Here is a 26392-nt window from a genome sequence, read left to right on the forward strand (position 1 = left end):
CATTCTTTCTATCCAGCTGGCATGTCTATATCTGTTGATAGCTTAATGCATCCTATTAAGCCATCCATGCTGTGTTTTTCTATTTTCTTCATTCAGAAGAGTGTTTACTTTATGCACATCAGTCTGGGACTGGTAATTAAGTGAAGGACATTTTTTTTAGCTTTTCCTATTGCCACCCACGTTGGTCATCAATGACAGTTAGTGCTTTCAACACACCTGAATGGGTTATTGTTTACTTTTTCATCCAGGAAAGTATTTTTTATTAGATTTATTGCAATTAATTGCAAAATTAATTATATTATATTGCACTGCTCTTTTACACTGAAGCAAGTTAAAAGCCTTTTAAGCTCATTTAACAGTGACGCATGTATGTGAATGGTCAATTCTATTCCATGTCAATATTGAAAATAAGACTTGATAAAAAAATGTGTCACATCATACTTTCAAATTAATGGTATTGTACAAAAAATTTAAATACTATGTAAAATGTAAAATGTGTTAAAGTGACAGTTTTGACCTCATATGATAGATAAATATTGCATCTTCAATAAAAAGAGCACTGTCTTGTACAGTCATATGTAATATTTAATATTTGATTCATTTTCAATTTTAGCCTATTTTATATGGACTATAAAAATATTAATTTTGTTGTGTTTTTTTTCTTTTCACTCAAAAGACATGCAGAGGTGTTTTCAGTAATTTTTTGCAGCCCTGAGCAGTGTCTGCAGGTCATATTCTCAGGCTGCATGTACAGCGTCCACTTATCAGAGGTTTGGACAGTAGCCTGTAGCCTGAGAGGTGAAATCCAGGGCAATACAAAGTCGGCAGATCACTCACCACTGCTGTTAAGCTTATTGCTGTGAGCACACCTAATACAGGGCTACTTAGACAAGCTTATCAACTTTGTTATGGCATCCTCTCCTCCTTCTGGCATTTCAACAACTAGACAGTAGGAAAATATTATTTAGAGATTTAAAGCTTGGGTAGGCAATGTTGAAGAAACTATCTAGAACCAGTATCATTATCCAAGTATTCAACTAAAAAAAATCCCACTCCCTCCATTCAGGCCTCCCTCCAAAGCCACTCCTTTAAATACATTTTAATGTGCAATGAGTTCACAGTGTGTGCAGGTAGGTAGTTAGGTCAGCCAATCATTTCATTTCAATAAATATAACATTTCAGAAATGCTTCTGAAATAAATTGCCTACCACAACTAAGTGAGTAAATCAAACTGTAACTGCAAAATTGAGGGGTATTTTATACCTTTTTTTATAAAAGGTACGAAATAGTTACATTTCTTTAATTTCAAGATATAATAGTAGTTTAGCCTTGCAGGTTGGTTGAGAGGACAATAATGTTCTACTTTTGTGCCTGTGTGGCAATAAAAATCTTACTTATTCGTGTTCATAAAGTAACAGATGTGTGCTCACATGCTATATGAGCTATATGAGTGTTTGTGTGTGTGTGTGTGTGTGTGTGTGTGTGTGTGTGTGTGTGTGTATCTGCATGTTCTGTCTAACAACAATGGTTATGTTGCATGGTTTGTTTGTCTTTGTGCTGATGTGTTCATTGTGTACATACTATGTAATATAGCATGTGTGCTTGTGCTTGTTTTTGCAGTAATCTTCCTAACAGGCCCACTGAAGAATAATTTAATATTAGAATGGTTTGTATGCATAATGCCATGTATTGCACTGTGGCTGTGAAATAGTGTTACAGATTTAATAGAAAATCACGCTTTAGGGTGATTATCATGGGTTGGTGTAGGCAAAAGAGAGAGATAGACTCGAGGAAAGAAAAGAGGCGGAGGGAGGGAACGAGAGAGTAACAAGATACAAGTTAGGGAGTTTTTCCTCGGGAATATGCCATAAAAAGATAATGTTGAAATTAGGGATGTGATTTTAATAATATGAAGTAAAAGGACGATTAGAATGAGTGGAAAGGTGTGGTAGTAGGACAGACAGACACACACACACGCACATGCACAAACACACGCATTTAGACGACACACACAGAGCAAAAACCCTTCAGTCTCACATCAGTCAGACTTTCAGTCAGACTTATACACCATAATATTCCTCAGACGCATTAAGTGTATCATTTAGCAGATAATACATGCTACATCAGCATACAAAATTGCATGTAATATTATACAATCATCTACGCTTACAGCTCTAACATTATTAGTGTTCTGCTGTAAATATACTCAGCAAGGCCACCAATAACGCTGCTGGGGTCCTGAAGCCAAATAAAATGGTGATTATTCAATACATGGATAGAAAAGCTTCCCACCTTCTATTTACAGCAGGAAAGTTTATTAGCTAAAGGGTTGTCAACTGAAGTTGTTTTACATTCTTAAATGTAAAACAACTTCTACTAACAACTATTAGGGTTAAGATCATTGTTGAAATACAACAAAAAGTAAATACCTAATAATACACAAGCGTCGTCATCATATTCTAATGAATAAACAGAAAATGCTGAATCTGGTTATGAAGATTATGTATGTCAAAAGCAACACTGAAAAGTAGGCTTCTTCCTTTTTCGTTTTTTTGTACCTACAATTTACAGATAAGGAAATTACTTATTTTTTATTTGGTTTGGTGGAGTAGTAGTTTGGTGGTTAGTATTGTTTAGCCAGTGGAACACCTTGACCCACAGTAGATGTGTCATCAGCAATCCGCGCCGTCAAGTCGGACACATTCTACGTGCATGAGCTCACTGTGAGCTTAGAACAATGACTGATCTTCAAGACAAATGCTGCGAGATCAGGCAATAGGTGGTTCCAACTTTGTGCACCTGGAGAAAAGCATCTGCGGTCTCCGGACTCACACAAATGCTAGCGTTAAAAAACATTGATTATAGCTGCTAACTGTAGCTTATTTTCCTCTTTTCTCAGATAATGAATTTTTTTTTTGTGATTAAATTATGTCAGGTCAAATGTTAGATAAATGTTTAAATTCACTACTTCAAGCCTGGTCTCATCCCAGGGCGTCAAATACCAATCCTTTGAGAAAGCCTGACAAAGCGTCGGCATTTGACGCACATGGTACCCTTCAGCGTCTGTATGAGACGCCCTTGGCTTTCAAGTAACTCCAATGTAACCCATCCGCCATCACATAATGTACTTATTTCAACCAAAACCATGACCTTTTCTAAACCAAACTAGAAACCATGACCTTTTCCTAAACTTAACCAAGTAGTTTTTTTGTGCCTAAACCTTAAAAAGGTGTTTCATATGGACACTGAAGGGTACCTTGTGCGTCAAATACCAACATTTTTTCAGGCTTTCTCTAAGCATTGGTATTTGATGCCCTGAGATGAGAATGTGTTGCTACTTCTGTAATCCTACCTACTGTATACTGGTATTCGCCTTAAATCCCTCTTTCATCCCACCACCAAGAGCAGAGAAGCAGCAGGTAGATTTGATGATTACTTTTCAGTTCATGGCTCATACTTGGCTGACACCGTAGCAGTGCCGCCACATTCAGTTAAGCCAATGTCCTGTAAAAATTCTATTAATGTGCTGCCACAATGCTCATTTTCACTCTATTTTCTCATAACATTCTCTTTACTCTTTAATTCTATCAGCCCCCCATTCAACCAGATCTCTCTCACCTCAATTTCCTATGCTACCTTTCTCATTTCTCTTGCTCTCTAATTGCTCTTCGTGCTGCTTTTTCTTGGGAAGTTCCTTCTGTCTGCTCTCTGCGTTGCTGCACAGACACTCAACAGCCTCGTGCGGTTCTGCCTGTGCGCTTTAACACATGGGTCAATATAATCAGGTGCTGCTGAGTGCAGTATTCAGTCATACATCCTGTGAAGTGAGGTCACTGTGAAAAGAGCACATTTGTGTTAGATGGTCTGTGGAATTAAATTAGAAACAGTTACACAAGGTGTAAGCACTATCTTTCTCGTTCTTCTTTGCATGTACTTCTGTTTTTTTACTCAGGTTCCAAGACAGAAGCAGAAACCAGAAGAGAGATAGCCAATAGATGGCAAGGAATGAAAGTTCCCTAATGAAGTCAATTTTCTATCCCATTTCTGGTATAAAGAAACCAATTTCACTAAATTTCGCCGTTTATTTAACATCGGCCAATCACAGCAAGGCATTTGACAGGGTTTCCATGGCAGCACAGAAGGCCATGACCCAATTTTATGTCTGGCAGATCAGATATTAGATTGTTCAGTGCGTGTGTGTTTATGCTGTTGTATGTGTGCGGATGGAGGGAAAGTATGAAAGTATTCTAGGATGCACACACATACACACACAAGCAAACCAACACAATGCTTGCCTCTTTTAGCCAATTTCTCTCTCTCTCTCTCTAAATCTCTGTCTTTATCTGTCATTTCTAATTTTCACTCTCTCTGTCTATTGCTCTACTTTTCTGTCTCTCTCTCTCTTTCTCTCACTCACTCACTTACTGACACAGTGTTTGGTAGTGTCATTGGTGACAGTCCAGAGGACAAGCTGCCTTATAGCCAAATTTTTTTGTGTATATGTATTAGTATACACACTTGCATACTTGTATACACAAAATAGTTTTTTTTCCAGGTACATTGTTATAGGGGGGATTAATAATGCAGTGTGTATTAGGTCTCTTGTGATTTAGGGCTGTAAAGTGGTTAAATATTTTGCTTCTCTACATTTTTTTCTCCTTCTTCCTCACATATTTTATGCACCTCTTCTGTTATAATATTTTCCAGTAAACTTAAAAATAACCCGTGACAGATAATAGTTGTGTATATTCATCTTGACAGCCAAAATTGGTTTATGAAACTGATTATGTGAACCAAGTACAAATAAAAATACCCAATATTCATACCAAAGTGGAAGAAAGAAATCTCTGTGTGAAATCAGCAGTATATTTAATCACATTTTGATACTTAGATACTAATGAAACCAATTTGAAAATTCAGCGGCAGCGCTCGATTTTAATTGCCACTGTCAATCACTAATAAAGTCTGGACGTTCCCTTCTCTGACCCCTTATCCTCCTCTGCCGCAACCTTACCTGTCTTTATGCTGATTGAGAGACAATATGCATTGCTTAAAAATATAAAGCTGAGAGTTTCCATTGTCTCATCACCCTGTTTGTATTTCCCTCTCTCTTTCTCTCTCTCTCTGTCTTTCAATCTTCCTCTCATTCCCAAATCGCTTCACCGCCCACAGTTGACTTTGTTAAATTAATCAAGTTTTATTCCATCTGTGCCGTCTGTCTTATTAAAATGTTTACTTTTATTTATTTTTATGGGGGGGGGGGGTGTTGGCGTAAAATCGTGCAGATGAAAGCGTTGAAGTCATTACAACATTTGCTGTATCCTGGCAGACCAGCTTCCTGTTTTTCTATGAAATGTTTATTTTAGTTTGTGTTGGTCTTAGTATTCCAGGTACTGGCATTGAAAAGGCAAACAGAATAGCCCCTGTATGTGGTCTGACTTACTTACAGTAATTTAGTGTTCCACATGCTTCTTACTGTCTCTTTCTGTCCTAAATATAATTTCCAGGTATATCATTCATTGAGAACATGAAGAAAAGCAGAGGGGTCTGTTTGGACTGTCTATTTTTCCTTTTCTTTTGCTAATAATTTCCCATCTAGGACCATTTCTCTACAGAGGCTATGTAAATCGTATTATTTAGAAACTCTGGACTTTGTGTCTCCCTCTCTCTCTCTCTAGTTGGGTTAATACAAGTATTTTTATTTTATTCTATTACCAGGAACGTTATTGGTGGAGAACATGCAGATAAATGGAGTGGCTGAGGGTCCAGATCGTACCATCTCTCTGTCTCTAAGGGATAACCATGAACACTGGGTGATCCTTGACTCTTCCAAACAAGCCCTTTACCTCAACAGCACCGGACGGGTTCTGGATAGAGATGTAAACTTTTTTTATCTTGTCTGTTCTGAAAAGGGTTTTTTTCAGTCCTGTTATTATTTTTTAAAATCTTACAATATCTTGCATACTATATTTTACTCTTGTTGGTATGGCTCCTCAATGTCAGATAGACAGAAATAAAATTAATGACTCTGGTGTGACACAATTTTGATCTCATGCGCATGGCACAGATACTACTACTGTTTCTCAAATTAAAGATAGGGTAGGTAACGTTGGAGACTTTTGAAAGTATCCAACTGTAAAAATCCCATCCCCTCAGGCTTCCCTTCCAAGCCACTCCACTAAAACACATTTTCATGTGTACCGGCAGATTCATGAGTGTACCAGCAGATTGCACACAGGTTGGCAGGTAGTGCTTATTATGGTCCTGCAACAGCCACAGATAGCGGCTTTTTGTTCTTTTTTGTGTCAGAGTATTTGATTCATTGATTGCTGAGAGAGAATTTTCCAAGAGAATTTAAATAAATATAATAAAAAGCCTTCTGAAATAAGCATATAGCGGTAACACTTTCTATGAAGGTCATCGCTATAATCACTTATACATATATTTATAATACGATATAATGCGTCCATTAAACATTATAACAACTGTTATAATCACTTACACACATGCATTAGGCGCTATAGCAAAGTTCATAATGTATTATGAACTTTTGATTTAATGTTTTATAACTAATAGTAATACTAGTTTATATCAATGTGCGGCAAGAATCTCCGACCATGTTCCATAACACATACAGTACCACCGACTCTGCCTCATTATAAATACACTTTAGTCACAATTTAGAATTAGTGATATAAAATGGAATAATAGCTTATAGTAATGTTTAAAGCTATATAGCATGTCTTTGTTTGCTTTAAGTAAAGTGATAAAATATCTATCCCTGTATAATATATTACAGATGGACATAATACCATATGAACTAATTATAAGACCTTATAACACGTCATTGTTTGCTTTAAGTAAAGTGACACACATTTTGCGCAGGAAAACAACTTTTATTTATGTTTCTTCACTTTATGAACAATCTGTATGAATTTTGAACATTTTGCAGTTTAGCACAAAAACACAACATAATTACATCAAGGACACTCATTGTCAGGGTGGTGAAAGATCACTCAAGAGAAGACCTGTTGCCGACCAACATCATGTAAGAAGAGGCTCAGATGTTGTCACAGATGAATGGCGAGCCTATGGACAGGCCCTAACAGATGCAGTGGACGATTAAACAAAACGAAGCCTATTAAAAGACATTTTAAAGTAATTGAATGGGAATACTGTTTTGGCAGTAGGGTTGAGAATCGATTTGATTACAGTTCAGAGGGCGGTGATCCATCTTGATCAGGGTATATACAAGAATCTTGCAGTAAAATTCAATACCTTTTTAAGACCTTTTCAAGATTTTTTCAAGATATTTTAAGACTGCCGGGCCACTTTGAGCTGTAACCGATTAAATCAGCCACACACCTTTAAAAGGGACATTTTTTTGGTTTTAAAAGGATATTTATAACATATTTATTACCAATATGTCATCAGGTTGTAACGCCACCTACAAATTGAGGCATTCACCAACTTTCTCAGTTGCCTATAACAACCTGTATGGGCCAAGAGTTTTCCATGTGAAGGACTGGTCAGATTTCCTGTGAAAAGCAACTATCTTACATAAGCCATGACATTTATGTAAACAACATTACAGCAAATCATGTGAAACACAGTGTAATTTTGTGTGTAGGCGGTGTAGCACAGGCACAACCTGGAGGAGGAACTAGTCTAAATGACTGTATTGGTTTAACATTAAATTGAAAGTATGTTGTTAATTTAATAGTAAACTAAAAGTTTGATATTAATATATTAATCATGTTACTATATTCAATATCATTTCATATAATAGAATATAACTTACCACTAGTAGGCTATAATATTAATTCAAATTACAGCTGCTTCAGTTTGGGGTTGTTTTTTATTCATGAACTTTGTGCAGTTTACAACCTTGATTTTGTGCAGGCTACTAACTCGTCAATAATCATAACTGTTTATGCAGAACAACATTTATAAAGTTTGTTGCAGCACATCAAGCTTCTTTTTTTTTTTTAATCCCGCTCCATCCAGGCTGTGATTGATTTTTTCACAAAAAGTGACACTGACGAGAGCATCGGCTTTATGAAAAGTTGAATTTGTTTCACTAAAAAGCAGAGCTTTAGCTAAAAAAGCCGGCACACGTTAGCCAAACTCACACGCTCTTTGAATTTTCCCTGTTGTCTTCTGTCTTACTGATTTCGCTGCTGGCGGCGCATCTCGCTCTTGTTTTTCAGGAACGGGGCTGTTCAAAGTGGCCACAGAGCGACCGGCCAACCGGGTTAATCCCGTTACTCCTGATCGCCACTCCGACTATGTTTTGGACGATTAACATTGCGGGTCCGGAGGGTTTGTCGGTTGTATTCGTAAATCATTTTCCGGTTCACACAGATCTATTTTTTGTAGCGTTTAAGAGTGAAATAGGCGCACAGTAGATCCCTGCGCCTAACGTTACAGAAAGGAATCGCAGTCGCTCTGTGCCTGTCTACTATTTTTGGCTATGCATTATAAATAAATACGTCCACCTACACTTTTAGCAAACAACCTTTTGGACAAACAGGATTTTCACATTGAAAAAAATATCTTCAAAATTTAATACCTTTTTAAATGGCGATTAAGACTTTTAAATAGTTTTTAATGGCCTTAATTTTCGCAAAATTGATTTATTACCTTTTAAGACTTTTTAAGACCCAGCATGTTGATGAATTTTTTTTCTGTGTAATTTCTGGATAATAACTAAGCATTTCGTTTGCACATTAAAATCCAAAAGAAATGTCTCCTCAATTGCTTAAAAGGACTAGTTTTCACCCCTGATTTACTTTAGTAGCCTCAGCTCCTCCTGGTCACCAGCATCCTTCCTTTAACAACCAGTTGTCAGACTCCTCTGGACACTGAAATATAATTTAACTTAACTATCAGGATGGACATTATGTGTACAGGACACCAGTTTAGCTTCAATCCGCTGTTCTCATTCCTCAACAAGTTAGGTAGTAATGACACGCAACTAATTAACATTACTCCGTTACTAATTTAGCTAACGTGACACTGTGAGACCGGGGATCTGTTAACTAGCACTAACCGCCTTCACTTTTCCAGCAGTTGCGGAAACAACAGGACACACTGTGACCTACACTGCACATGTCTGCCTGACGGACAACTTACTAAGTAACTTAAATATTTTCCTCCACTAACTTTCACCGTCACATTCTCCCCGTTCTGCTGCTGGCTCTCTCTTTCGCTGGCACAAACTCGCTTTGCACACAGGAGCCAAAACAGCGATGAGTGTTGCTGCACGGTGTGCAAGTGAAAATCAATGTCGCAGTCATATTGATGACCGTGTGAAATTTTAGTAGCGTGGTCATTAATTCAGCAGCGGCAAAATGCGTCGAATAAAACACTGGTCTCAGACCAGTAACAGACTAATCACGGGTTGTTATGTGCACACCTCCGACTGTCCGGGCGCTGTAGTTCTGAAGGTTCCGCCATTTGAGTTCCGTGAACATTATAGCACACTATATTATACTTCTTTGCGATGCGGAAGTGGAAGATTCTGAATTGATTATGAATGAGAGAGAGCGAGCAGCAGAACGTGATGGGGAAAGTTAGCAGAGGAAAATATTTAAGTTAAGTGGTCGGCAACAGGTCTTCTCTTGAGCGATCTTTCACCACCCTGATAAATGAGTTTTCTTGATGTAATTATGTTGTGTTTTTGTGCTAAACTGCAAAATGTTCAAAATGCATACAGTTCTTAAAGTGAAGAAACATAAATAAAAGTTGTTTTCCTGCGCAAAATGTGTGTCACTTTACTTAAAGCAAACAATGACGTGTTATAAGGTCTTATAATTAGTTCATATGGTATTATGTCCATCTGTAATATATTATACAGGGATATTAGATAGATATTTTATCACTTTACTTAAAGCAAACAAAGACATGCTATATAACTTTAAACATTACTATAAGCTATTATTCTATTTTATATATCACTAATTCTAAATTGTGACTAAAGTGTATCTAAACTGCTATTACTATTAGTTATAAAACATTAAATCAAAAGGCCACAATACATTATGAACTTTGCTATATCACCTAATGCATGTTTGTAAGTGATTATAACAATTGTTATAATGTCTTATGGATGCATTATATCGTATTATAAATATATTTATATAAGTCATTATAGCGATGACCTTCATAGAAAGTGTTACCCATATTGCTGTAAGAGCACATCTGATGTTAAGTTGATTCAGTAGACCTCTTTGTTTCTTTGGTTGTTTAGTTTTTCTTTGACTTCACTATAGAGGATAAATATGGTGGACATTTTCATGGCTTTCTCACTTTTTCCAGCATTTGCTATTGGGAGAAAATCAAAAATCTTTTGCTCCATCTCAACTGGAAAACAACCAGCCTCCTGCTGTTTTGTTCTGTAAAGTATTCCGGCAGATGTTTTTGAAAGTCTGATTTGGCAGAAAAAGCATAATAGAGGCTGGCAGTATTCTGAGCAATCATTTTTGTTGTATTTTCTGGTTAATTATTTATTGCTACTGTACAACTACTTGTATCTTCTAACTATATATCTATCCCCTCTGTTTTCCCTTTTCCAGCCCCCTTCATATATTCAATCCATTGTGGTTCAGGTTCAGTGTACCAATGAGCTGGTTGGCACAGTGATTTTACATGAAGTCCGCATCGTCGTTCGAGACCGCAATGACAACGCACCACGTTTCCAACAGCCAAGATACTATGTTGCTGTCAGTGAGGTAAAACACACACACACACACACAAACAGTGACACACAAACATACAACCAGAAAATCTTCTTCTAACCTCTCACAGAGACGTAATGTAGTCAAAAATATCCATAAAAGTCACGTGTGGTGGAAATACTTTACAGTCTTTCACCCAAATCAAGATCCATTTATTGCACTTATCCTGCAGTGCTGCTGTTTGTCATGATGGCGGGTACATGATTCTAGATAGACTAGAGACAATAAGGGGAGAGAGAACTACAGTCTAGTTCAGCATGAGTACAGCACATAAGTTGTACTGTACCAAGCTTTTCCCATGCAGCTCTGGGGGTCATGTGTGGCACTAGCACTAGCACCTCAGAAAGTGTAGCCTGCTATAGGTGCACACTACTGTGTATTTTAAATAAAAACCTCTACCAAATAGTATTGTACATGGCATTTTGGTGTCAGACTAAAGTTGAAGAGTAAAGTTTTTGGGCAGCTGAGGAAAGGAAATAAATCTGTTATTCTGAGGCTTCCAGAATAGTCTTTAAGATGCCAATCCCACAGTTAGTGTGTCCTCCAGAGTCTGGTGAAGCAGAATTTAACTAGAGAAGGTTCAAACTTAAACTGGACATGGATACATGTAGCTTGCTGCCAGCACAGACCTAGGCATACCCAGTAGAATATCTCATTATACAGTCTTCCACAGCCTGTCCAACTCAATCTGTCTTCTCAACCTCTCCCTTTCTCTCTCTTGGCCTCTCTTCTCTTGTTTTTGCTGCTCTCCCACTTCCATGCCCCCTCAACACTTCCAGCTCTTCATTATGTCACCTTTTCTCAACCTCTCCACCTTTCCCCTGCCACACTCTATATATTTCTGGTTGTCTTTTCTTCCTCCTCCCCCTGCCACCTCTTACAGCTCTCCAGTCTCTCATTACTCATACTAAAATAATTCCCTCCATTCACTTTAAAAAAAACACCATACAATTTAGGAGATGCATCGTAAAAATCTCTAAAATATGGTTCGTGTGCCAGGCCAAGGTAAATATGGTGGTAATAATTTAAAAAATGTGAATACATTTATTCTGATGTGGGCAATAATTAAGATTTGAGTCCAAACCCGCTCGTTAGGCTGACAGCTATTGTCCAATTCACTTATGTTGCCGCAAGAACTCCAACCACGTAATGCAGTAAATTTAATGTTAAGAGAGTGACTCGGCAGTTCATCCAGCTTCATCTACATTAAACCTGCTTTTAGTTGTCTGTTCCTAACAATTATTGAGTGCAAGAAAGTGAGGCAGACAGATTAAGAGAGGCAGTTTGGTTATTTATAAGAACGTCTAGGACACAATTTATGAGTTCACTGTGAAAGTTTCGGGGTACAAGGTGATCCCTGTGCCTGATTTCATGAGTTGGCACTGGTGCCTTAGTCTGGAGTTGTTTCATTAGAGACATATCCAAAAGTGGCAAAGTGACAGCACGAGACGTTCTGGAGACCATTGTTGGATCAGTGGGAGGCAGAGATAACCCTGTTGAGGGAAATGATGTAACAAATCATTGGTACAGCAGCTAAATTAAACTTAATCTCAAATGTTTCTCATGCAGCCCGCAGATTAGACTTCTATTTTGACACATAATTAAAGTATATACAGCACAGCAATTTATGGTTGGCAAAGTTCTTCCTTTCATGTGCTGTGGCACAGAAAATCTCAGAAAATCTTTGAGATTTCTAGCTTTTCTATTCTAGAAAGTGAGTTTTTCTTTTTAAATCTATTTATTTATCATCTTTTACCATTGCTTGTATTATTTTAGCATGTTCTGGATGTGTTTTGCTTGGGTTTGTTAACTTAATTTTAAGTACAGCACTTTGAGCTGCAAACCTTTGTACAAAATGTGCTTTATAAATAAATAATTATTATTAGGGGTCCAAACCCGAGTAGGCTGGGAACCCACCAATGCAAGGCATCGCGGTTCCCAGTACCAGCGGAGCTGGGAACCCTGTTGTATTCGCTCAGATATGTATTATTATTCTTACGTACATTTTTGCTTAATTCCAATACTGCGGCCTAGACGGTAAGTGCTACAGACACAAAACTCACAGGTTCAGACCCATGAGACGACGGCAGGCGAAAAAATTCGCACACTTCTACCTGTAGGGGGCACTACAAGCAAAGTCAATGCGTTTCGGCTTGGAACTCCCGCATACGAAGGCGCATATGCAAAACCTTATATCCACACGTTCAGGGGATCTAGCTGAATCTCCTGGTATAGGCCACACCCATTTCCCCTTAAACTTTTTTTTCGCTACATCGCGGAAACTGAAAAACCTATTTTAATTAACCCCTCCGAAGCCGCAAGTCCGATCGCCATGAAACTTGGCACAGACCATCTCTGGACCGAGCCGAAGAAAGTTTGAAAAGGAGATCCGCCAAAAAACGTCCGAATTACAGCAACTAATTTTAGCGCAAACGCTAAAAACAGGATGTCCTGTCACATCTTATGTTTGCAATGGCCGATCTACACCAAACTTGGGGACCTTATCTGGCACACCCTCCTGAGGGGCTTTGTGAAATTTTGCATCAATCGAACTCTAGGTGGCGCTATTAATTGGAAATCAAATAACACTCACATAGACATACACTCATTTCACAACTACGTAACCGCAAGCCCCTTTAATTTACAACTATGCTCATTTATTCTCCACGGGTCGCCCGAGCCGCATCTGAGTGCCCAGGCCTACTCGCACACCCTCCGTGGGGCGAGGGGGGGCGGCTTGCGCCAGGAGGCTTGGACCCCCCTTATAACTGCTTGCAGTTCTAGTTATTATTGTTGTTGTAGTTGTTGTTGTTGTTGTTGTTGTTGTTGTTATTAGTAGTAGTATCTTATTACACGTGTGCAGTGAAAATTAAAGTGAAACTAAAAGCACAAATGAAAGCTGAAATCTATATTAAAAGTTGTAAACAAAGGTTGATATGGCTTTAATTTGTTTGTATACTAACTAAAACTACTTTCCAAAGGATATCATATTTATCTAGATTTGTGAATATAGTTTTTGCCAAAAGAAAAACAACATTGTGGAAAAAATATAGACATATTAAACCTAAAACTAATTTTCAATGAAAAGTTAGTTTAGTTTGTTTGAACCCGAAATGAACATGGGTTAGCTACAAACAGCTTCTATAATTTCAGCTGTCTGAAGGAAGTGTAACATTGGTTAGCTAAAAGTACCTATGTGCTACATATGCAAAATAGCTAATATTACAGTAATTGGTGCTGGTGTAACATCAGGCAGCTAAACAGCTACCACAGCTTACGCTAGTAGGCTACATTGAAAAATGTGCTAGTTCTCTTTGTATAAAAATGATTAGCTACAAGCTAGCTAACATAGCAATAGCAGTGACAAGTAAAAATGATAGAAACTATTTAACATGAAAATTTGTACTAGTTGAATTTGTTTTAAATTACAATGAATACTGGTTAGCAACAAACAATTGGCAAACATTGTGAAAAGCATAATGTTTAATTTCATAACTCCTTCATAAAAATGCTCTTCAACAGCCATTACTTGCAGCACACCTCCTAAGCAAAATCTGCTGCTGATGGGGTGAGTTTGTTTTGGTGAAGAATGCTTTTAGACTTCAGCCGGAGAACCATACTCAAAGTGAGAATGAATCAGGAATTACACACCGTGGCATATTGGATTGAATTGTCTGTAATTTGTTCCTTAAATTTGTTAATTTCATACATACTATGCATAATAAGCAATGGTTTCTACCTACACCCTTTTGGTCATTTCTGCAATCTGTTTTGACACTGATTCATTATTTTATAATGGGGAGTACTTGGGTCCAGTCAGTTTTTATTATTTTTCTTTGATGAAATATGTCCAAAATAAATATAAAGATATCTACACTTTCTGTTTTTCCTGTGAGTGACAAGCCCTTTGAACATAGCATACATGGTTTTCAATCACCCATTGTCCCGCTTTAATCTAAAAAATTCTGTTCAATGGGGCAATGAGGTGTAGCAAACATTCACAGTGGTGACAGAGAGAAAGAAAGTCAGACAAACCATGCTGCTTGTGTTTTTGTCTGTGTTTGAGCAAATGAAAGCACACAAACAGCTGCAAGCTGATCTTCTTTTTCAAGCCCCATTTGAGCACAATAAACATAAAACCGCAAGTCATTTTATGTTTGTTTTGTAGAGACAGTGGGGTGTCAAGATCCCTTATGGACAGATGCATGTGAAGAGTTTTTTAATGTGTCCCTTCCTCATCTCTACCACATACAGACAGTAGATTTTTGCATGACACTGTCAGCAGTACAGGATAGAAGCTGTTTTATGTCAGTAGTACAGAGTATGAAAGTGTTTGTGTTTGACATCATGTAGTGTGAGCTTGTAGACAAAGGTAGTGAAATTTTCCCTGTTGTTTTTTCAGCTGACACCAGTAGGAACCACTATCTTCTCCGGCTTCTCTGGGAACAATGGGGCAACAGACATTGATGACGGTCCCAATGGACAGATAGAGTACACCATTCAGTACAACCCGAAAGAACCGGTAGGTCATACATCTGCTTGCTGAACTCTTTAAATCATGGTCTGGCCAGGTTATATGGTATTTTAGTATTGACACATTTGGGTGTTCCTCTCTTACACAGCAGGCATCAGCGCAGCCGTAATGGTATTCCAGAATTCATTGGGGTCACAACATGGTCTTAACGTGTTATGACATGTAATGTTCTCGAATTATACAGAGCTAGATGCAAACAACATGTTCACTTCCAAGTACGAGAACCAGAGGTCTTTTCACACAAACATTTATCACAGTGTGTAATCAAACACGTTTTAGTGAATTTAACATATCAGAGAATGAAACAGCTGAAAGCCAAACATTTGACCAGCGACCTCTGTAACATCTATCAGGTTGAGATCAGGGTCCTTCCAGAGACATGGAGGCCCTTTCATCACCAGGGCCTAAAACCACTACAAAGCTCTGATCTCAGCTGAGAGGAAGGACCAAACAGGCCATGCTCCTGAAGATTGAGGAGCTGAAGAATGAGCTTCTGATAGCTTAAGCCATGAATAATCATGAGCTAAGCAGAGAGAAGGTCGCCTGCCCCTCAACAGTGGTAGAACATCTTTAGCAACTTGAGGAGGCAAAAACAAAACATTCAGCTGGGAGGCAGGTCACAGAGCTCACTGCGGCCAAACAAGAGGGGAAGGATCTCAACAAAGAACTCCAGAGAGAGAAACTCTTCAGTGTCTCAAAGGAGCGTTTAGCTGAGAAAACCAAACAGGATCAACTTTGTCATTATATCCTGGAGATGCAGCAAATGTTTCAGAAAGAAAAGGGCTAGAGGAGCCAGGCAGAGATTGAAAACCTCAGGACATTTGTAAAGAGTTTGACCGAGAGCTCCAGATAGAGAAGAAAATGAGGGCGGACGCAGAGAGGAGCAAACTGGAGGCTGTTAAAATCTGGTAGGCACTTTTCTAAAGACTGGATGAGACCTCAATGCTCACAGAGAAGCTTTCAGCTGAAAGTCAGATGCTCACTGTTAAGTTGAAAAAGGAGGAAAAGAAACAGGAAGCTCTTGTTGGAGACATCGTGGAACTAAGGGCGTACTCACACTATGCGATCTGTACCATGTCCAAGCACGTTTAACCCCAAAAGTCCGGTTTGTTTGACCAGTGTGATCGTTCGGTGCCGTGCCCGGGCCCATTTGAAGTGCCAGGTGTGGGCCAGGGCGCAGTTAAGCTGGACTCCAACACGGTATGCTGATTCACGCGAGCTCAAACTTTTCAACTTGGGCGAGAAATTCGCTTGCAGCAATGTCGTGAAAGCCAGTCAGCGATGAGATTGTCCAAACGTCACCAGCGGCTTTGGAGCGTTGTTTGGAGAGGACCCTGTGAGCGGTGTAATGACAATCAGAGAGCTCCTAAAGAACGGGGAAGTGTACGGGGAGCAGCACTGCAGCTTTTGGACAAATAAACACCCGTAGTCGGTCTGGATTCTGCTCTGACAACTACGCCAGGAGGAGCTCTGAGTTAACTGCTTTTATTAAATTAGCTTTTTACTTTAGTTTTTGGGATTACAATTTGATTTATCTTCACTCGCGCTTCTCGGCAGCTAGCTTTCATGCACATCCGGTCCCACTGTTGTTAGCATCGGATGGCACCAGAGCTCTGTTGGACTACTGCTTCATATTTATATAAAAAACGGACAAAACTGGACATTAGTTGGAGAAAAGAAAGCGAGGAAGTTGAACTACCTGGTGAGTTCAGAAGATATGTGTCTGTAACTTTATTCCAGCTATTATTGTACTTTACTGTGAACAGGTTAGCATTCAGAAAACAAACACAAACAAATATAAAAATTTGATGTCCTGCTGACTTGCTGACAGACCTGACAAAGCATGAATACCTTTGTCTAACAAATCGGCATTATATTGTAGTTTTATTGGCATCAGTTTGATCCGTTTATTGCAATTAAATCACAGCAAAAGGTTTAAATTGGGTTCATATAGCTGTAGTATTCGTGTCTTAACTTCACGTTCAGTGTGAACACACCTTATTAGCTAGCCTCTTTACATGCTTCCTAATAATTTTTTTAAGGTGGGTCTTCGACATTGACAGCTTCTTGGTGTGTGCAGCGGGGTTCATGAGAGAGAGATGGAGCGAGCGAGTGAGACGAGGTGCTGTGCGAATATGTGCGCTGCACGTAGCTGTGCAATCAAATACGATTTTAAGTAGCCAGGCCTAGCAAAAAAAAAAATCAATATGTGGCGGTCGGCGTTGGTTCTGTGGCAGGCCGCCACAAATAATCAATGTACTGGAAACACTGGAGTGATGACGTAAACGTGCTCCAGCTTGGATAGTTAGGCGCAGTGTGAGCGCAGGCTAGTAGTGTGAGTATGCCCTAATTCTTGTGCTAAATAAAGAAATATTTTTGAGGGTCCGAGCAGAGACCTACGAACAAGAGGCCATTGAGACTGGGGAGGAATGAAGGGCGTAGAAGGAAGACTTCTTGCTACAACAGGAGGGGCTTTTCTCTTGAAAGAGAAGAGCTGCCCGCTGATTACCAATCACTCCTTTCTCAAAAAAAAAAAAAATGCCATCAATTTTTATTGCACCTTTAAAATAGATCAAAATAAATAACTACACGGATTGTTGTTCTCAATAAAAAAAATGTACCTCTGTATTTTAAATTTAAATTTCCCGCACCTCAACATATTGATGGATATTTATTCATTTATTGATATACTGTATCAGTTTACCAGCAGGCTACACAATATGAGAACTTAAAATCTTGTAACAGGGACAAGTGTGGGTGCATTTTTGTGTGCAAATAGATAATAATAAAAAAGATAATAAGACTGTTAAACATTCAATTTTAATAAAACCATTGTAAAAGTTACAGTCTGTCATGACAACAAGCAAACAGGTCACTTCTACAGCACATATACTGGTGTAACTTCCTCCCACTACTATTACATGTTTGAGCTCTAAAAAATGAACTTTTGACCTTGTATGTAACTCAGATGTTTGTGTTATGCATTTGTGTGTGTTTCAGACAACAAACAGAACTTTTGACATCCCCCTGACACTGTTTGGCTCAGTAGTTCTCAGAGAAAGACTCAACTATGAGGAGATAACGCGGTACCTGGTCATCATACAGGCAAATGTAAGTGGTTTTTGTTTTTTTACTATGTGTAAGTACGCCTGCACTTGTCTGGGCAGCTATCCAAGACCAATTCTGAGTAATTTTCCATATAGCCTATTATAACAAGTTGAAATTTTTAAAAAGGTAAAGAATGTCTGACAAAAAGTCCACAGCCTAACGTGGTGTTATATTTATGTACATTCTTATTATCATGGTAACATTACTGTTACACAGCCTTGTACTATTTCACTAAGATCTAAACTGATGCATGACAGAAAGTGTTTTAAGTTGCTGATTGTGCCATTAAGGTTTTTATTGTGACATGCAAACTTTGCTTACAAAACATTTAGTTCTCAACCAAGTATTCAGGCAGATATTCATATGTCTCAAGGCCCATTTCCCCTGAAAGCATTATTAAAGGTCAACAGTACACTGAAAGATTAATGTGTTTCTGACAGCTTGAAAGCCTCACATATTCACTGTTCATTTGAGTACAATGTTAAGAGTGTTGTGTATGGGAATTTGATGAAAATAAATTCTTAGCAACAAGGGGGGGCTTTTCAGCGGTACAATTATGGTTAAAAACAATGAAGCAGTAATTTTTGAGCCATGTAAACGTATAACCTTATCTAAATAATTAACCTAAATAACGGTAATAATAATGATGTATCTTTAATTACTCTTTTATATTTTATCATATTCCTTACATGTTATAGCTGTAAATACGATAAGTGCATATCATTAGCAATGAAAAGAATTCATTTTGAAAATATACTTTTTAACTTCCTTTCCGAAAGTTGGATGAGAAAATTGATACTATTATCTGTACGATAAATATGAAGCTACAATCAGCAGCAAGTTAGCTTAGCTTAGTTTAAAGGCTGGACGCGAAGGGAAACAGCTAACTAGCTTGGTTCTGTCCGAAGGTAGCAAACTCTACGTACCATCACCACTGCAGCACCCTAATTAACACAATATATATGGTTTGTTTTATTTGTACAAAAATCTTAAGTGTAAATATTTTGGTTTTATGGGGGGTTATGCCATAACCATGTCCTAGTTGTAGCTTCATGGCTATGAGAGTGGTATCAATATTATTATCTTAATCTAAATCTAATTATTATTATATATACAAATATAATTTTGGATAGCTTCAGTGACAAAAACCTATGTGGAGATTAGATATTTTAAAGCCTGTAATGTAGGCAGCGTTTGAACAATTGCAGAATTAATAAATACAGTACCTATGTTATATGCAGATACTGTCTATTCTTTACAGTTACCATCTAGCTTACATTTCATTTTTTGCAATGCATGCAGTGTGTCATTTCTTTAGACTTTCAGTCGTTGCTTTTAAGTGCTGTCCTGGTTATGAAAGACAGCCCACAAAATCACGGAAGTTACAATAAAGCACCATGTTTTGAAGAGATTATTTCCTGGCAGAGACCTCTATTGCTTTCTTTAAGTGTCAGGTGATTGACACTAAGGAGAGCATAATGTAATGCTGTGGTGGAGAAATGCTCAACCCAGGTGTAGTTAAAGAATAATAAAACAGGTTTGTGGAACACAATAATAGTTTACTAGCAGAAAACTGCTTCTCTTGAAAAGAGGGAAACAAATGGTAAAACTAATTTGAAATAGCAGATATAATCTTGAGTTTTGTTATGGCTGCATTGATTATTCAGTTTCTGAGAGTTTGAGTTTCCTGTAGATTCCCTGATTTGGCTATTTAGTTCTGAGAACTTTACAAAATAAACAAAAATGTTGTATTTGTCTTAATTATCTTGAAATAAAAACTGAACACACATACATTTTGGTGTGAGATTTTTCAGACATCTTTACACACACAAACACTTCCACTTGAATGTATTACTAGGATTAAATACATTTTCTTGGTGAATAAAATGTAAGAGGCCCCCAGGTGTAACATTGATTCAGATACAATGACAAGAGCTGTAGATATTTTTTGTTTGAATCCCCCTTTTTAAAATAAATTTGGTTTTCAATCCAAAAGCTTAAGGCCTACGCAATACAAGCATTTGCGGTATATTAATAAAATTAACTTTATTAACTTAACTTTATATTAGCTTTATTTTGACTATACAAATGAATGTAATGCAAAAATGAGTCAATACTCATGTAATAATTCAGACATATATTATAAACAGGCTTGATTGATAGATATAATTGGGTATCTTATGCATAAAAATATAAGTTTATAGAGCGTTTCCTAATAACAAGGAAGCATATATAACAAAGGTCACTAATTGGCGGACCGCGGTCCAAATCGGGACCTAGCCGCTGTCCTCTCCGGTCACGGACCTAAAGCAGATTTTTGTTGAGAATTACTACCTTGTGATGGAGCATTTCTGTTTTAACCTGCACAGCTTTTGTAGCATTTAGTGTACTAGTTTAGGTCGCCAAGGAAACTCACAGACCAATGTTTTCCAAAGAGAAAAGAGACATGGCTTTTAATCAAGAATGTATGGTTTCTTACATGTACATTTTTCCCACAGGCAGTTTAAAACTAGAGTATCTCATAAATCTCCAGTCCAAGCCAGAGCTCATGTTTCTCACTGAACAAGAGAAAGTAGGAAAGTAGTAAGAAGAAATGAAAGAGAAGAGGAGGCATTAAAGCTGTTCATTTGTTAAGATGTGTTGAGTGTCTATTAAAAAATTGGTTGAGACTACACTTTAATCACTTCAAGCTACACTTATTTCATTTTTTTCTGAAATTAAGCACTTTATTTTAGTTTACTTAAATTTAGAATTTATTATTAGAGTAGTTTTCCCTCCAGTTTGATGTGAAAACCGTAAATATTGTTGAAATATTATTTGATTTGACAGTCAGTTGTTGACTAAAAACATGCACTGATACAACTATACGTTATGGCACTGAATTATAATGCAAGTTAGTTGTTCTGATGTTCTGGACCTTTGCTTTGCGAAATTTTCTCTAACTGGACCTCCTTAAATTTTAATTGAATACCCCTGATATAGTATAAGGTCAGTAGGATTGGTCCAAGCACAGAACCATGAACCATTAACTTTTGTGTGCATGGAGGATTAATTGTTAACATGTACAAACTGAGATCGATCTGATAAATAGGAATAGCGGTGTTACTTTAATGCCTATTAAATATTCCAGTCTTTAAATGCAGCACTAAGATCTTAAAAGACAAGTACAGAGACAAGTCCTTTGTCAGATACAATTAGAAGGTCATTTGTCATTTTCACCAGTGCTGTCTCTGTGCTATAATGCACTCTAAATTCTGAAAATCCTCAAATAAACTACTGTTATGTAGAAAGTCACACTACTGATTGGTGACTGCTTTCTCAAGGATCTTAAAGAGACTAAAATTAATAAAGTGGGAAAAAAAACAGTTAAGTTAAAGCAACAAAACATACTATTAAATATATATAAGAATGGCTCATTTCAGATGTATGTAATCTGCAAAGCCCTAAAATAAAGGCAGTGAAAAATATCTCCCTCTGAAAGTGTAGTAGTGTAGAGGTATAAAGTAGCAGAAAATGTAAATACTCAAGTAAAGTACCTCAAAATAGTTCTAAAGTAGGCTGAGTAAAGGTATAATTTGTAAGAAGTGAGACTACTCTCCACCTGTCAAAATTCATTCTCCAATAAAATAGGGGGCAGCATATCACATATCAGGTCATGAGCCTTGAGTTTGGCATTTTGGCCATTGCCGTATTCGGGGGGGTGGAGCTAGCTAGCCTGGTTAGCAAGGTGCATCTGTAATTCATATAAACTGTGATATTAATTGGGATTCTAATTTTGGCTAGCAATAAACAGTAGAAACAGTAACTGGATAAGCTACAATTTACAACTATGTGCTACTAACCCCTTATCATGTAGATAATTAAGGTACCGTAAAACTTTGATTAATAGCCCGGGCTTTTATTTGTGTTGTACAATACCAGTTACCTCCGTGGAAGCATTGGTATAACTATTTTTTTCTTTTGTAATTGTGTTTTTTAGGAGGTGTTGCGTGTCTGTAATGATGCTCTATGTTTTCCTAATGGACCCCCAGTATGACAATAAAGTTGAACTGAACTGAACTTTAAAGAAAACAACAACATGGTGCAGTATTAGAGAAGTGTGGCAAAAGTTAACAGAGCAATGGACTTTACATGACTGGATTCACAACTTGGATTCATTTTTATGAAAAGCTGTTTTGATTCTTTTGATCGGTGGACACTTACAGACCAAAGGAATATAAATCATCAAGGAAAGAACTTAACTAGAGCTTCAAAGGTAATGGGAGTCGGCACTTTTTTCTCTCTCATCTCTTTCCTACCATGCCGGTTACACCAGTAAATCTATAAGAATTCGACTTTGGGGCTTGTTGTTTCCGTTAAATGAACTGAACGACTGAATTGTGGAGAATCTAACCGATCTAACAATGTTTAGCATGTCCATACTGATATATTGATCATGCAATTTGTATTAAAAATCTAAGCAGCTGAGAAGTAGCTAAAGTGTGCAACCCGGCAGGGTTTAAGAGGTTTTATCCACCCAAACAACTTCTATAAAAACCAGGTGTTTAATGGAGACTCAAAATGTGTTCCCACACCAGGCCAGTAAACTGCATAGATGGCTATAAGGGACTCGGCTATTAATTGAAGTTTTATGGTATGCTTTTTTTCTTAAATTACACCAGTAAGGCCGTTGGAGATTGGGCTAACTTTTTTAATGACTTGATGAAATGGATTTTGTAAGTACTTAATCTACCCTGCACATTCAGACTGTTCTAATCTTTCAATGAATCCAGATTTGTGTAGGGTTATTTGATATATTTAAATTTTTATTTTTACTGCCTGTTCATTGAATAGCGGATTTGTGTGTTTTATTAAGATTTAAAATACTTTTGTTTATTTAATCCATTGCTCAAATGCCTAATCTACTTGGATTGTGCTACAAAAAGAGCTTGCACCACGTTAGGTTATAGCTCTTCTCTTATCTAATTGATGTTCTTAAATTAAGCCTGAAAGATGTTGAACATTATTATTTCTATGTTTAATTCTTTTTTTGGCCACACGTTGAACAGCGACCGATGGGAGTGGGAGCATTGCAATGTTTATTTACAATGTTGGTTGAATTTCCTATAGCTTTTGCCAGTTTTAAAAAAAAAACTTTTGCTGAGGTAAAATCTGTGTAATCTACTTACTTTACTAGCTTTCTTAAAACATTGTTAATGAAATACATAACATACATTGCTGGAAAGCAGAGGAGCTTCTCTTTGTCATGTCTGCACTGTCTGTGGGATCTGAACCATTTACATTAGATGTCTGTCTTCTCTTGATTAAGTAAAAAATAAGTCAAGCAGACACCAGCCTTTGAAAGCTTTCAAATATTCAGCAGGACAGTGTTGTGGTCACTTTCCATTGATAAAGACGTGCAAATATCTAAATAAGAAAGTGCAAAAATAAAATAAAAGCTCTCTTTCTCTGTCTAGGACCGAGCACCCTATCCCAGTGAGCGCCGCACAGCCACCACCACTCTAACTGTGGATGTACTGGATGGTGATGACTTGGGTCCTATGTTTCTACCATGTGCGCTTGTGGGAAACACCCGTGACTGTAGTCCCATTACATATAGGGCTAATGTACTGGAACTGACAGAGCCGGTAAGTGTGCCTGTTATGTAGCGTTATTTTACACTGCATATTGTATTTGTGTATGGTGCAGATGGCATGTTTCTATCTGTGCCTGTGTGATTGTGTGCATTGCTGCACTACTTACTGCATTCAGCAGGCAATGGTAGCGTGTGTGTGCATGTTGCGTGCAAGTTGTTTTTAATTTCACACTTTTGTTTAGTGCAATTTTGTGACATAAGATTTGGCAGTCTTTACAATTTAAAGTTTAGATCAAGGTTAATAGTGAGAGCTAATCTCTTATGGCTCATCCTCACAATTTTGTTCACTTCGGCCTATTTATATATACCAATATTTAGAACTCGGCCGATATTATCGGCAGATATGAGCTGAGCGCATTTAATCGGCATCAGTGTTTATAACAGCAGATATATGATTGTTGATTAAGAAACACAAAGACAGATCCTTCACTCATGTCATGAGTGTTGCATAGTATGCCCACTAGAGGGAGTTCTGCTGCTCATCTGTTATCAACACTGCTGCACCAGAAAAACCACAAAAGAAAACAATCAGCTGACCGGAGTCTACCGGAGCTTACCGCTGCATGTAGAACCACGGAGAGGGCTGTGTCAGGGGTGAGTCGGTACTTTGTCATGTTAATTACATGACTTAAATAATTATAATATAAACAGACCCAATCACTTCTCCTCTCCTGAAAACATTAATGACTTGCAAACCCTCCCTGCCCTCTCCCGGCTTCTTCCAGGCTCCAGCAGTGTTTAATGTTACAGTAGTTGGGTGTTGGAGGCTATACCCTGCTGACAGAAGTGATTGTAGATTTATTTTTAAAAACAGTGTGGCAGTTCTTGTGAACGGTCCTCTCATTTCTCATCACTAAATATTCTCTAAAATCACGTACAGCAGCTAACACTACCCGTTAATGAGCAGTTAAACTATAGTTTCTGACGTTTCTTGTCTGCAGTTAATGTCGGCATGTCGGAAATGATTGAACCAGAGCGGACATGTAAATAAATGTGAGCTGAACAAGATTTAACAGGGCTTCCTGCAACTCCTTTTTGTGGGACGTTATAGATGTGAAAGGTTGTAGTCAGAGCCATAAAAGCTCTGGTATTAGTTATAACATTAGTAGGGCTGACCCCCAATAGTCGAAGATTCGATGCTTCGATGGGCGGAGCCTGATGACTGTCAATCTCACAGTCGACGCTTCGCAGTCAAACAAGGATCATGCCATTTTGATATGGGGGTGCTCAACGTCTGATTTTACATAGAACTACCAGTTTTCTCCCAATAAGTTACAATATACATTTAAATGTTTAATCCTGTAAATAAACATGTAAAAAGAATAAAACTTTCAATAAATGTTTTGAAAGTGCGTGAATAAATCCAAAATTGTAACCCTGGGTCGTCAGTGCGCATTTGCAGGCATAGCGCGCGCGCGTGTGTGTGTGGTGGCGGAAGAGGAACACTTGCTGAAGAGATGGGGCCCAGCTTCACCGGTGTTGTGCTGAGTTGTCAGCACCTTGCTGGACTTTGGGATAATTGTATCACCATTGATGAACCACACAAATAATATTATATCGTTTTTAAATAGCCGGCTACTTGAAATAGATCCGCGAGGAACCGCGATGTGCATGTAGTTTTCAGGCAGCATAGCATGCAGACAAAACTCACACAAGACAGTGAATAACTGACGAGAGAGAGAAAAGGGTCTTCAAAAAGCCTCAGTTTAGTTGGAAATTTACAGTGTAAGTTGAATGAATAGAGACCAGCTCTACAGCATCTCAAGATTAAAGCGGAGCTTGCCTGTGTAGGCAACCCCAAATCAAAATATCGACTCATAAATCGGCTCTTTTTCACTTTAATATCGGCATCGAATCACAAAAACCCATATCGGTGGGGCTCTACACATATTTAACATTTATAATTCCAAGACCATGAAAAACTGATGCTGCTCTTGTGGATCTACTGAGTAGATCAAATAATTTGTCAGTCCCTTGAAATCCAGTGAAATGAAATGGTTAAATATGGTTTAGAAACCTTGTTTGACAAGAGAAATCATCCAACTTTATTCTGGTAACTCTTATATATCTGCTTTTTTTCCCCACACATGGTATAACATGTCTGTATCATGCATGCAGTTAAGGCAAAATATTAATCGTTTATTTATTCAACTTGTATTTATTTTGCTGCAAACTAGCTGTTCTTAAAATCATACATGGAGCCTAACAATGTGCACTCCTGTTCCGTATGCAAACTCCAGCAGAAACTGTTAAGATCTGACAAGCAATTAGCATGATTTGAAACAAGAACACTGATTTAATGGCAGTAAGTTGTTAGTAGTCAGCAATGTGGCCTGCAGAGTTATAAACTAGTTAGTATGTTATTTCTGACAGATT

At 37.8% G+C, this 26392-nt stretch overlaps 1 protein-coding gene across 3 annotated transcripts in view; it reads left to right on the forward strand.

Moving 5' to 3' along the window:
- Window positions 1-26392, forward strand: part of LOC119916194 (protocadherin-15-like) — a 176623-nt gene that overhangs the window by 20636 nt on the left and 129595 nt on the right. For all 3 annotated transcript variants that reach the window (XM_038736122.1, XM_038736123.1, XM_038736125.1), the window contains exons 4-8: window positions 5719-5879; window positions 10578-10733; window positions 15142-15261; window positions 18274-18384; window positions 23838-24008. In XM_038736122.1, coding sequence (XP_038592050.1) covers window positions 5719-5879; window positions 10578-10733; window positions 15142-15261; window positions 18274-18384; window positions 23838-24008 — 719 coding nt within the window. The remainder of the gene's footprint in view (window positions 1-5718; window positions 5880-10577; window positions 10734-15141; window positions 15262-18273; window positions 18385-23837; window positions 24009-26392) is intronic.

The sequence above is a fragment of the Micropterus salmoides genome, unplaced genomic scaffold (genome assembly GCF_014851395.1).
Source record: "Micropterus salmoides isolate LMB-PRFRI ecotype aquatic unplaced genomic scaffold, ASM1485139v1 Ms_hic_scaffold_21, whole genome shotgun sequence".
NCBI lineage: Eukaryota > Metazoa > Chordata > Actinopteri > Centrarchiformes > Centrarchidae > Micropterus > Micropterus salmoides.